This window comes from Chiloscyllium punctatum, chromosome 37 (genome assembly GCF_047496795.1).
Source record: "Chiloscyllium punctatum isolate Juve2018m chromosome 37, sChiPun1.3, whole genome shotgun sequence".
Classification (NCBI taxonomy): domain Eukaryota; kingdom Metazoa; phylum Chordata; class Chondrichthyes; order Orectolobiformes; family Hemiscylliidae; genus Chiloscyllium; species Chiloscyllium punctatum.
Window position 1 is genome coordinate 37,611,008 of NC_092775.1, and position 13,432 is coordinate 37,624,439.

Sequence of the window (13,432 nt, forward strand, 5' to 3'; positions counted from 1 at the left end):
CATTTTATTGCTAATTAATTATGAATTGAATTTTAATCTGTTCATAATATGTTTGTTAATACTAATTTGGGTTTCTGATAAAGATTTTATGCAAAATGTTGGTGTTAATTACTGCATTCTTGCAATGTTCCCACCTTTATTTAGGTTATATGTCATTAATTCTGCAGTAATATGGTCAAATGTATGTTTCAGCTAACAAGCATTTTCAAACAGGGATTATTAATTTTTTTTACCACACTTGGAGTACTACATACTTATAGGGAGTATTTATTGGCTTAGAGGACGTGTATCAAAGGTTCACTAGAATGGCACTTGAAATGGAGGGAATTTTTGTGAGGAGAGGGTGGGGGAGGGGTTGGAGGGAGGGAGAGAGAGAGAGAGAGAGTGGCAGTGTTGTTGACGCCCTACTCTCGAGTGAAATATCTTTGAATTCTTCACCCCAACAGAATTGTGGATGGTCAGCATTCAAACCAGAAATCAATAGAGTTTTGGAACTAAGGGAATTAATGGATATGGAGACACTGTGAAAAGGTGATGAGGCTAATTAGCTGAGATTGTATTGAATGGTGCAGTAGACGTATAATGAACTATCCTCCCTATTATGTTATTTCGACAGTTGAGAAGAAGGTATGGTTATAAATGGAGATCAGACATTAGGATAAATGTAGTAGAGTAATACTTCAGAATATCTAATAACTAATAAGAGACAATTCCTTGTTCAATTGCATACTACACGTGCCAAATGAATTTACTTTGAGGATGAACCTTAATGGACAAATGGCCTCTTCTAATCCCTGAATTTTTAATCATCTTAACTTTTAAACTCATAAATGTTAAAATGAAAGGAATTCTTATTAATATTTGTATCAATGAACTAATCTTGTATTTTAAGTTGTGCAAGAGGAATTCTGATTTAAGCTATTTAATGAATTAGACTTTGAAAGTGAAAATTGAGTTTTTGTAGTGTAAGCGTTCTTAAAATACAGTCTTCACAATATCATCCAATCCATCTAATTTTCTGCTCCATGTAATTTTTGGTCTCCACCCAGGAAAATGTTCTTATACTTCTAGGTATGCACGTTATTAAAGTGCAAGTGAAATAATTCAAGTGTGGTGCAAATTGTAAAAGTAATACTATTTCATACATGGTCCACTATAACAAATGATTTAACCTGAGCAAATAATGTGGTTGTATTTAACCTAATTGACTAGAGTGTGGTGATCAAAATATTTCTTTGCCCTGTCGTATTGAGATCAACTTGCAACTTTAATTCATTTGTAGGGTTGTTACTTTAAATTTTAACGTACTTAAACCTTTTTTTATTTTTATTTCAGCCTTGATATCCGTCACTGGCCTGAATTACATCTTGGCTTTCACAGCAGTTGTGCTTTTCTATGTATTTTACACAAAATCCGAAGGATGTGTTGAGAACAAGTTCTTCATTAGTTTCAATATGATCCTTTGCATTGTTGTATCTATTACTTCTATTCTTCCAAAAGTACAGGTAAAAATATATCTGCATTTCCTCCTTTTCTTGATGTTTTTGGTCTCAAACCACAATTTACTATTAAAAACATAAAATCAGTCTAAGTTCACCAAAAAATTGTCCTTAGATCAGTTGAATAGAGGCTTACAAGTGCCTAAAATGGTTTTCCCCAAATGTTCTTGTTTCGAAGGTTAAACATGTTTATGAAAAATATGTTTAAATTGTGAAATAACTACAGCTAAATATTCCTGGAAAACAAGACTTGCTACTTTCAGTGAGCGCACCATTGGTCTGCAGCGAACATTTAGAAGCTTGTTTTGAATGCTGAAGAGATCTGATTTTTACCTGTAACTTAGCAGTGGAGCTCTGACATGATCACATTAGTGTGTTCCAAATACACTTAGGATTTGCATTTTGCCTGAGCTGATCCTACTTCTTTAATGCTGTTTTCAGGTTTTGAGGCTTTTTGTATATTCTCGAGTTGTTAGGATGTTTTATTAAACCATAATTTTTTTTTTTAATTTATAGGAATCACAACCTCGGTCTGGTCTCCTTCAGTCTTCAATCATCACACTGTACACTATGTATCTCACATGGTCTGCAATGTCTAACGAACCTGGTAAGTCTCCACAGGTGGTACTGAATACTAAACGTCTGAATACAACTGATTTATTTTGAGATGGCATTACATGTCGAATAAAGTCACTAATCGCAAAATGGATTACTTCAATATTTCCTGTTTTTTTAAAAACAAAATTATTGAAGTGCAAAACCTAATTTTGATTGACTTTAAAACATTGCCACTATAAAACATTGCTACTATGGACACCTTGGCCAGGATTTTTATTTGCTGGTGGGGTCAGGAAAAGGTGTAGGATTGATTTTAAAATTGCACTGTTTAAGGGCTCACTTGATTTTGCTTCAGTAACATGATGTAATTTTCAAAGGGAGGCAGGACTGTTGGAAACAGGGAAACCTGTTCATTTTCAATTAAATAGTCCATTAAGTTTCTTGAAAAGCCTAACTGGCCAGGAGGTCAAGATTTTCAAAGCTGAAATAGCTGAAGGTGTTATTTATTACTATTAATAATTAGTATAGCTGTCAGGTTCAAAATGAGCAGAAGTAAATTATTTTTCGTATTGAAAAGTATTAGGAGCTGTGAGGATCTTATGCTTTATGTATTTGACTGCATGGCCACATTTGTGTTCAGTGAGGCAGCAGGCCCTTCAAATTGCAATCCACTTGTTGTCTTCTGCAAGGTAATGGTGACCAACATATGGCTGTCATTTGCCCTTGCACCTTCTGTCCCACTCCTGGTAATGCTTGACCCCACTACTTGGGCACCAGTTTCAGCTTTGGCCTAATTAGGATATTTGCATCATGTGGTTAGCTGCAATGCAAGATCAGAACTTGAAAATTATCCAGGTATTGGATTCTTGATCATAATTTGAAAATTCAGCTTCTGTCATGCAGGTTTCAAATTTATTTACCTTGGGTGTATATATAACAAATATATTGGGTCTGAATTTTAACTCTTAAGTGGCTTGATTTTCAATGGGTTAAGTTTGGACCTGTTATTTATAAATGTTTTTTCAGGGTATTGGTCATTGGAGGTTCTAATTAATCAATTTCTACAGTTTGCATTTCATTATTGAGCTGTAAGCCCACTGTTTATGTAGACAACCACTTCAAATTAATATCATTTGTAGATCAATACCGAGCAGCTTTTAAACTAAGACCTGTGATTTATCTTTCAGACCGGCAGTGCAACCCTAGCCTTTTGACCATTATTAAACAGTTGGCCTCCCCTACATTGAGTCCAGCCAATAAAAGTGAATCTACTGTAAATGTAGCACCTTCACCTTCACCTTTAATTTCAATGCAATGGTGGGATGCGCAGAGTGTTATTGGACTCATCCTCTTCATTCTGTGTCTACTGTATTCAAGGTATGGTCTGAGTATGAATGTTTAAACCACATTGTCATTGTTTAAGGCCAGGTAGATTATTTCAGTGTTAATATTTTTAATTAAGCTGTTAACTGCAATTGTATGGGCGCTAAAATAGTGTTTGATGGCCAATGCATATGGTCCATTACCTGAAGCAACCTAATTTACTTATTCTTGGTTTGAAGTTTTTAGCTGAAAACGTTTAGTTGTTGACCAGCTGTGGCAGGGCATGAAAGAAAGCCAACTTTCCACCAAAACAATTTGTAAATGTATCAATATTAATTGTATCCATTTTGAAATCGGTGGGTGGGTTTGAAAGATGTATTCTGAGATAAAATTGGGGAAAATTGCATTTGCATCCAAAAGTGGACATACAGAATGATTTCCATGTTAGATCTGAACAAATGTCATGGACCTCATTATTAAACCATCAAGCAGGGGACACCTAATCGGTATACTCAACAGCTTTCAAGGCAGAGGCCTTGAAAGTTGAGTGACTTGCTTACTAATGAAAGCAGGCCTCTTTTCCTAGTCCAATTTGAACTTAACAGAGTGTAACGGTGAGTTTGTAGGAGCCTGGTGGGGAGGGAATGTTGAATTACCAAAACACATTCTAGGGTGCACAGCATGCAGCATCAGACAAGTTGGACTACAAGTCGTTCTGCTATAGCGTTACAGTTATGTTCCTCTGCAACCCCGTGCTAGAGAAAATCATGCTACGGAAAACCGTTTTAGAAAATCACGCAATGCAAGATCCCTATAGAAAATTGCTATAGCTGTTCAGTAGAATGGTTGTGTTATCCAAATAACGTCCACAATTCTTCATATGCACTAGTCAATTTGTGTTAATGAAATGTGTATTATTTCAGAACGACCTGAACTTAGGGTGAAAAACTAAGTTTGTGTCTGACATCAAGTCAAAGGCGACACCTCATTCTTTGTTCTCATTTTTGTTTATCTCTTGATGGAAACATTGCCTTTGGAAATCCAGGTAGATAACGTTCAGAGGTTCACTTATTTACCTTATTGGCACTGTCTCAAAACAAATAACTCATCTGATGTAAGCAGCTTCAATCTATGTTCTGTCATTCCATACCTACAACAGATTCTAATAACTTCTCCCAGATCCAATAATAAGCAAAAGTCTATTGTTAATTGTTTTTCCCCTTACACACTTTTTTTTTCTTTTAAATCGTGGAGTGACATTTGCAAGTTTCCAGGCAATTAGACTTCCACATCAGGAGAGGCTTTAACGAGCGTAACCCAGACTTGTGCAGTTTTTTGAGTTCTTTTAATGGAAAGCACCATGTCCTGGAGGTTTATCTATCTAAAACCTCATTGTCTTTTCTATTACCGTTCTCCTTGTAGTGAATAAAATTATTTTTTTTCCCCTTGGTTTGTTTTCAGTTTCCTATTTATCACCAAACAGATAAAAAGCAGTAATTTAATAACTCTTCAGTTAATATTTTAATTACAGTATCTTGCTCCAATCTTTGGGCACAAAGATCTCTAAGCCACTTTCATTTTTAATGTACTAATATAATAAATACTTCTACAATAAGCTTTAATGTTACTTGCATATTTTCTGTTTGCAGTGCTTATTAGTTTCTTTGCTTCATACATTTTTGCAGTCTGTTGATTTACTGCTTTTCTTGGCATTTATGCAAACCTTTCTTTAGCTTTATACTGTGTCTTACTTCATATGTTGACCTAGGTCAGTTGACTGCACAAATGGAATGTTTTATATTTATCTTGTATATAACTTTTTAAGTAATTGTCACTGTTCTTCAGTGGATTTAAGTTTTTCCACCGTTTTAATATGTTAATCATATGACTCATTTCTCCAATGTCCGCTTGCTCCAACTGGAAAACCTGGTTGTGTTATCTTTGCTTTTCCAAACTTGAATTTTGCACTCCTGTTTTGGTGTGGTCACTTTACTAAATACTAACTTGCTGTCAATTTTTTAATTAATTTTGTCTTATTATAAAGTCTAACATAGCTTGCAATCCATTTGCTTTTTTATAAATATATATAAAATTACTGCACAATACTAGAACAATATTGCAATTTACAATAACTGTAAACAAACTACTATTCTACCCCACAGTCTAGAAGGAAAAAAAAGCTCTACACAAACTGCAATTCAATAAATAATTGAATCAAAACAAAAAGAAACTAAACAGAATTGAACCATGTCAAATTAAATTACGTTAAGTCTTTTTGCTTTTAAAGCAGTCTCAATATTTATCGCACTGGAATCCATTAATCCTTGAAACAGGAATTCTTTCTGAATTTTACAATGAGATCTCCTTTAGGCCTGCTGTTGGACAGTGCCTGAAAGACTGTAGCTCAGTTAGTTCCCAAGATGGAAAGGCCAGTGAGGGTGACTAAGCAATCAGACCAACATTTTAGATTGATGTTTGTTGAGGTGGATGGGTGGAGTTACAGATATCTGGAAGGGTGGAGGTTTTGTGAATGTAAGATTGACATTCAGAAGGGAATAGCAAAGATCACAGGCTGAAGAATTAAACTAGCAGGAAGGAGGGCTTTTGTGTGGAGGGGGGCTGTGTGAATGAAAACCTGCTTAAGAGACAGCTATTGGGTGTTTGCAGATTTGTATGAAAATTAAAATCTGTAGCTGTGGCATCTGCTGTGTAGATGGAGGGTTGAATATTGAAACTGGAAGACTGACTTCTGGATCGTCTTTGAATTTCTTATTGCAATTATGTCCATCCAAACAAGGGGTGAACATCTCTTCACTTTTTGACTTGAGCCTTATAGCTTGTAAAGAAACTTTGTGGGAGCCATTCATTACAGAATATGCAAGTTTTGCTTTTGCTAATATGGCAGATCAGTTATTGGTGGCTGGCAAAAATATTGATTATGTTGACATGGCCCTACTGCTGTTGAAGGTCAAAAAACAATTTGGTTTTCTTGTGATAGAAATGGGTCTTGTCTGACTCTTGGTTACATGAGTGTTACTTGAACTTTTTCACCTGTATGGATGTTATCCAGGTCCTGTTACCTGAAGCCACAGAGTGCTTCAATTTTAGAATATTTGTGTACGGAGCTGAACACTGTCTGAAAACCATTCCAGTCAGTGCCTTCAGATAAAAGCAGAATATTGTGGATGTGGAACTCTGAAAGAAACAGGATGCTAGAAAATCTAGTCAGGTCCAGCAGCATTTGTGCAGAGAAAAAGAGGTTTGTTTCAAATCATCTAGTATGACTTCAGAATGGGGTTTCGCAGGGTTGCAATCACTGTCCTGTCAACTGCAGAAGTCTTCCATTTTCAGTAAACTACAACTCTTGTGGAGGATTTTCTTTTTTAGCTTATTTTTGCAGACCTATTGGTACATACCTGTATCTTTTCAGATCTATTGCTGCTTTAATGTGAAGAACAGCTGATCTCAGCACTCCTAAATTGGTTTAATTTAATGTTTCTGCAATATTCCAGCTGAATTCAAATTTTATTTTAGTTGTTTAGAGCAGGTGAGTGCAATTGTTATGGCTGGCATTTATTGCCCATTGATCTTCAGATCATAGTGAGCTGCCATCTTGAACTGCTGCAGTTCAAGTGTGAGTACACAAACAGGTGTGCTAGGGAATTCTGGGCATATGACCCAGCACTGAAGGAATGGCAGTATTTCCAAGTTAGGGACGGTCTGTGGTTTGAACAGGAACTTGCACGTGGTAATGATCCCATTCATCTACTGCCTTCTAGGTGGTAGAGTTTGAAAGTTTGGAACATGCTGTCAAAGGAGCCTTTAAAAATTCCTACATCTGTTATATGATGCATGCTGCTGTCATGGGATGAGGTAGATGCCCAGTGAGTAAAAGGTTGTACATGCTAGGCTGTGTCCACCGGAGTTCAGAAGAGTAATATTTGACTGAATTAAAACATACAAAATTCTGACTGGACTTAACAAGGTAAATGTGGAGAGGATATTTCCACTCATAGGAGAATCTATAACTAGTGGGCCATGTTCTTTTTTTTTAAGAAAAGGAAATCCTTGATTTTTAAACATTGCTGGCTGGACTGTCATTTATTTCCCATCCTTAACTGGCCACAGAGCATTTAAGAGTCAACCACATAGCTGTGGGTCTTGGCTCATAGGATGGCAGTTTTCTTCCCTGAAGGACATTAGTGAACCAGATGGGTTTTTCTGGTAATTGTCAATGAATTAATGGTCAAGATTAGACTCTTAATTTGAGATTTTTATTTTAGTCAAATTCCATCATCTACTGTGGCAGGATTCTAACCTGCATCCCCAGAACATTACCTAGGTATTACATTTAACTAGCGATAATATCACCAGGTCATCGCTTCCCCAGAAATGGAGAACTTTTCTCTCAGGAGTTGCGGAGCCTTTGGAATTCTTTCTGGTAAAATTACAGAAGCAGAGTTGTTGAATACTTTACGCCAGAGCTTGATAGATCCTTATGGAGCAAGCAGTTGAAAGATTATCGGAAGTGGGCAGCAAAGTTGGAGGTTACATTCAAATCGTCCATAATATTATTCAGTAATAGTCCCAAGAAGCTGAATGACCTATTTCTGTTCCTGATTTGTATACACTATTTGAGGTAGTGAAGTTTAAAATGGTGGATGGGTGTTGATCAAGTAGGCTACTTTTTTCTACATGTTGTCAAACTTCTTGACTGGTGTTGGATCTGTTATCAGCCAAGTGAGCAAAGCGTATTCCATCGTCACATATCACGGAATCACACATTTTGGTGCATCGTGTCTGCACTGGCTCCTCAAATGAGCAACAATACCAACTATTAATTTACTGTCTTTTTCATACTGTTGAATTTTATTTACATGATCATTCAGTACCATCTTGAATGCTAAATTGAATCTGCCTCCACTACACTTCCAGATAGTGCGTTCCATATCCTTCCTACTTACAGTGCAAAAAAAGTTCTTTCTTGTATTGTGTTTTGTAGATGGTGAACATGGCTGGGGGAACCAGGAGATGAGTTACTCACCACAGAATTTCCTGTCTTCAACCTGTTGTCTAAGCCACAGCAATTATGTGGCTGGTCTTGTTTTGTTTCTGGACATAGTAATTGTGGGGGACATCCACATTGGTAATGTCATTGAATGACAAGCTTAGATGGTTAGATTTGCTCTTGTTGAAGATGGTTATTGTCTGACACTTGTGTGGCACAGATGTTACTTGCTACTTGTCGACCCAAGCCTAAATGTTGTCCAAGTCATGCTTCAGCTGAGTACAGATGGCCTCAATATCTGAGGTGTCATTGATGATACTAGATATTAGCATTGAACATTCCTACTTCTAACTTTTTGGAGGGACGATCAATGATGAAACAGCTGAAAATGTTTATGCCTGGGACACCACCCTGAGGAGTTCCTTCAGGAATGATTGGACTTGCAAGATCTCAACTATCTTTCTTTGTACCATGTATGATTCCAACCTGTGGAAGATTTGCCTTGAGTTTTATTTTCATGTTACTAAGACTCCTTGATGCTCCAGTCAGTTAAATATAGCATTGGTGTCAAGGCATTTATTTTTTCCTTGCTTTGGAAATTCACCAGTTTTTGACCATGTGTTGAAGTAAGGCTGTAATGATATACAGATCCGATTATAACTCAATTGAACATTTAAGCTTTGTAAATTCTACTTAAATATCATTAATCCTGTTTCTGAGGTTTGTGTTTAGACTTTTAAGGGAGGATTTGCTGGATCAGCTTTTTCCTGCCTTTTGTGAACAAGATGTGATTTTATTTTTCCACATCATTGAATGGATGTCACTACTGTCCAAACAATTTGGACCTGTGTATGTCTCATTCTGTTGCATACTCTTCAGTGCTACCTCAATGTTGTTAGGTCTATAGCCTTTCCCTTACCCATCAAACTCTCTCCAACTGCTTCTTGATATATGGATTGAACCAAATTAGCTCAAGACTAGTGTCTGTTGCTGGAGACTGCTAGAGAAGCCAAAATGGATATCCACGCTTACTTTTTTTTAGCTGAAAAGTTGCAATTGTTTCAGCCTTACATTTTGCAATGAAGTCATAGGCTCCCTTATTGTCAGATGTTTGTGAAGCTTCCTTCAGTCGTTAGTTATTTAATTATCTACCACCATTTCCCCCTGGATGTGGCAGGACTACAGAATTTTAATTTGATCTGGTCATGGAGTTGTTTAGCTTTTATTGCATGCTGCCTCAGCAGTTTGTATGCATGTAGTTCTCTGCTGTAGCTTTGCTGGGTTGGGACTTCATATTATTTAAATATGCTTGGTGTTGCTGTACTGATTAGTGTTTTTTTTTATTTACAGTATTCGTTCCTCGAACAACAGCCAGGTGAACAAGCTAACACTCTCTGGCAGTGAAACTGTCATGTTGGATGACTCTTTGGCTGGAGATGCTGTTGGTGTTGAAGAGGGAGATGGAATACGAAGAGTCCATGACAATGAGCAAGATGCAGTCCAGTACAGCTATTCATTCTTCCATTTCATGCTCTTTCTGGCTTCACTTTATATTATGATGACACTTACAAACTGGTACAGGTAAACACTTGCAAAATTTATTTCCAAAAGGTTTATTATTCCTTGGTTTAAAACTTAATATATTTTATAAATTTAAAGTTTTGTCTCAACCAATTCTGGGTGAGAATCCAATACTGACTTACCCAGAATTTAAACACCTAATACTACTTTTACTTTTAAGTAACTTTGTCCAATAGAACTCTCACACTGCCTCCTCTGCATTAGTTTCGACAATATATGTGTATATTCAGAATAAGTTGACTTGTGACAGCGGATAAATCCTCACTGAAGTAGCATCTCTATTTTAGAATAGAATAACTTTGCAATTGTAACAATAGTGTGACAAACCAAGCAAATCATTTACGTAAAGTACATCAGGTGGACTTCAGCTATGCTCTACCCCTTGGTCTCTGCAGTCTACTTGTTAATTTCATTCCCTTTCTCTTTTTAGCATGGCTGTTTTTTCTGGAACTGATGTGTGGTTATTATTAAACACTAAATTTAATTATCTACATAATTGATCTAGAGTTAAAAGGAGAAAAAAAACATGAGGTTAAGTGGAAAGGACAGAACGATCTCACTTACAGAATAGCTTGATTCAAGGATTGGCGTGGAAACAGTGCACCAAAAGATGCTACAGTCCAATTCTTTAAATTAGCACTTGGGTATTTAAAGGATAAAAGAAAATTTCATACAAATGGAAGAAGCTCATCATTGGTTATGATTTAAAGTGCACTGAATAGAGATGTTCCCCATCATGCTGACTCCTTTGTCAATCAGTCATTGTCCAGCTTGAATATATTATGACCCAGCCTCCCCGCCTCTCTGGAGGAAGATTCCAAGAGCTAACACTCCTCTGAGCAAAAATAAGTCCCTCATCTGTTGTAGTTGGGAAATCCCCTAAGTTCTAAATTCTCTAACGAGAGGGAACATCCTTCCAGCAGCTATGCTATCAGATTCTGTCTGAATATTTGAGCTTATTTCTTATACTTGAGTGATTACAGACCCAATCTGTTTAACCATTCCAGCCAAGACAACCTTCATCTGAAATCTGCATAGTGAGCATTCTTTGAACTACCTTCAATGTATGTATATCCATGCTAAAGTAAGGCAATTGAAAATTATACACTACAATTGGGACCTCATCAATCCCTGTACAGCTATAGCAAGATTTCACTACTTTTATTTTCATTGTCCTTTTCAATAAAGGCAAAAACTTCATTTGCTTTGTAATTATGTGCTGCATCTGCATGCTACCTACTTGTGATTCATAAACAAGGACACCTAGGTCACTCTATAACTCAGCATTCTGTACTTAAATAATGTTCTTCATTCTTATTGCTGAGGTGATAGTCTCATTTTCTCATTATTACTTAGAGTTCATAGAGATGTACAGCATGGAAACAGACCATTTGGTCCAACTCATCCATGCCAACCAGATATCCTAATCTAATCTAGTCTCATCTGCCAGCACTTGGCCCATATCCCTCTAAATCCAGATACAGAACAACTTTGGTTATCCAAACAGCAATTATCTGAATTTTGGATTATCCAAAAAAATTCTCAAGGTCCTGAAGTTTGAGATTGGGAACTGGATTCTGTCACTATCTGCAGAAACTCTTTCCAAGACAGACTGTCCACCAGTAAACTCAGCAACTTCTTTCTCACCCTGCCTCTATATCATTTATTTTTCCTTCTTTCCTCCTTTTCTTCTCACTTTAAAATATAAATCACTGAGATAAATTAACAGTAGAGGATCTGGTTGTCTTGCTCCTGTGATGGGTTTCCAGATGGAGATGAAACTATTGTGCAAGGACCCAGAGGTGAACAGCGTTGCACCTGCTTTGTGCCTGGGACCGTTTGTGTGAGGCTGCAGTTTCCAACTGGCGGCAGTGGAGGAAGCGCAGGGCTGATGGTTGCTAAGGGGAGAGACCTGAAGGGGAAGAAGCAAAGAAGAGAAGGTGGCCTGAGTCCAGCTGAAAAGGTTGAAGATCGCTAGTCTGTGCACACCTGAGAGTGCTCTTCTCACTGATTGAATTGTCTTCATCTGGTGCAAGTGTTTAAATATTAAATTAATTCAACCTCCTGTTCATTTTAACTTGATTTAAGGTATTTACTTGATTCTGATCAGTTATCCGAACAATCATCTATCTTAACAAAATGCTCCCTGCCTGTCTCGTTTGGATAATCAAGGTTGTTCTGCACCCATCCAGAAGCCTCTACCAGGTCCTCTGGCAACCCATTTCATACATGCATCACCCTCTAAAAATGTTGCCCCTTAGGATCCTTTTATATCTTTCCTTCCCACCCTAAACCAATGCCCTCTCTAATTCTGGACTCCCCCACCCCAGGGAAAAGACCTTGTCAATTTATCCTATCCAGGCTGTTCACTAGTTTACTTCATCTGCAAATTCTTGGTCAGCCCACTTAGTGTATCCCTTTGCTCTTGCTCTCGCCAGGTTGTTTTCCTACCTATATTTATATTATAAAATTTAGTACAGTTGAGTTGTTTATATTGTGCCTGCCCAAGATATTGTATGTTATCTAATGTTTTGGGATGGTGACATTGATTAAGCAGCTTGGAAATGTTATTTTTAATTAGTAATGTCTTTTGTTAGTTTTTTTTGGAATGATTGAAGAGTTCATTGACTTTAATTTTGTTAATTTATTTTCCCTTTATATAGCCCTGATGCTGATTACAAGACAATGACAAGCAAATGGCCATCTGTGTGGGTGAAGATCACTTCAAGCTGGGTCTGCCTTCTGTTGTATGTCTGGACATTGGTGGCCCCTCTTATTCTTACTAACCGTGACTTTGACTAGATTGCTTTATTCTTGTTCCACTGGTTTCTGAATTAAAGTCCATCTAACATGAAACTAATTTGTATAGCTATTGATTTTTATTTAATAAAATATTGCATACCGCAGAACACTTATTGGGCTTATTGCACTGAAACATTGCGTACAACAAGAAAACATGTTTTTAGCCTTAATGTTGTTCTCTTCAGATGAATAATATGCACTTTGCATCCTATTGAAAGCTAAGAATGTGTAGGTGCCAGGGAGTATCAAGTTTTGGAATTCTATTGCAGATTATAAGGTAGTTTTGTTTAGAAGCTGTTTACAGTTTCTGCAAAGCATTTAATACTAATTTTAAGAGAATTGCTGTTATGTTCTACGGGTTTATGCTGCATTTAGGTTTTTTAAAATTCATGGTTGTAATATTGTATTCAAATGTGCACTTTTTTGTGCATTGCATAAATCACGTGGATGTTAGTCAATAAACATGCCATTCCTCTGTTCTTGTAAGAGCTAAACATAAAATTTACACAATATTTGATGTGTTTATATAATGCATAGAGAATGTAATGGTTTAAAATGGTGAGCAAAAATTTTCATGCATGTAACAAATGAAGTCTGGTCCAAAGATCTTGTCTGTAAAGAGTTTATATTAAAAAATAAATGTTAAGTTATCCTAATCAAA

The 13,432-nt window shown here is 36.7% G+C and overlaps 1 protein-coding gene across 1 annotated transcript in view; it reads left to right on the top strand.

Annotated features, from left to right (window-relative positions):
• Nucleotides 1-13,432, top strand: part of LOC140463007 (serine incorporator 1-like) — a 30,051-nt gene extending 16,619 nt beyond the window's left edge. Inside the window, exons 6-10 of the mRNA XM_072556596.1 lie at nucleotides 1,336-1,505; nucleotides 2,016-2,106; nucleotides 3,245-3,434; nucleotides 9,739-9,969; nucleotides 12,633-13,432. Of these exons, the coding sequence (XP_072412697.1) occupies nucleotides 1,336-1,505; nucleotides 2,016-2,106; nucleotides 3,245-3,434; nucleotides 9,739-9,969; nucleotides 12,633-12,771 (821 nt within the window). The 3' untranslated portion in view covers nucleotides 12,772-13,432. The remainder of the gene's footprint in view (nucleotides 1-1,335; nucleotides 1,506-2,015; nucleotides 2,107-3,244; nucleotides 3,435-9,738; nucleotides 9,970-12,632) is intronic.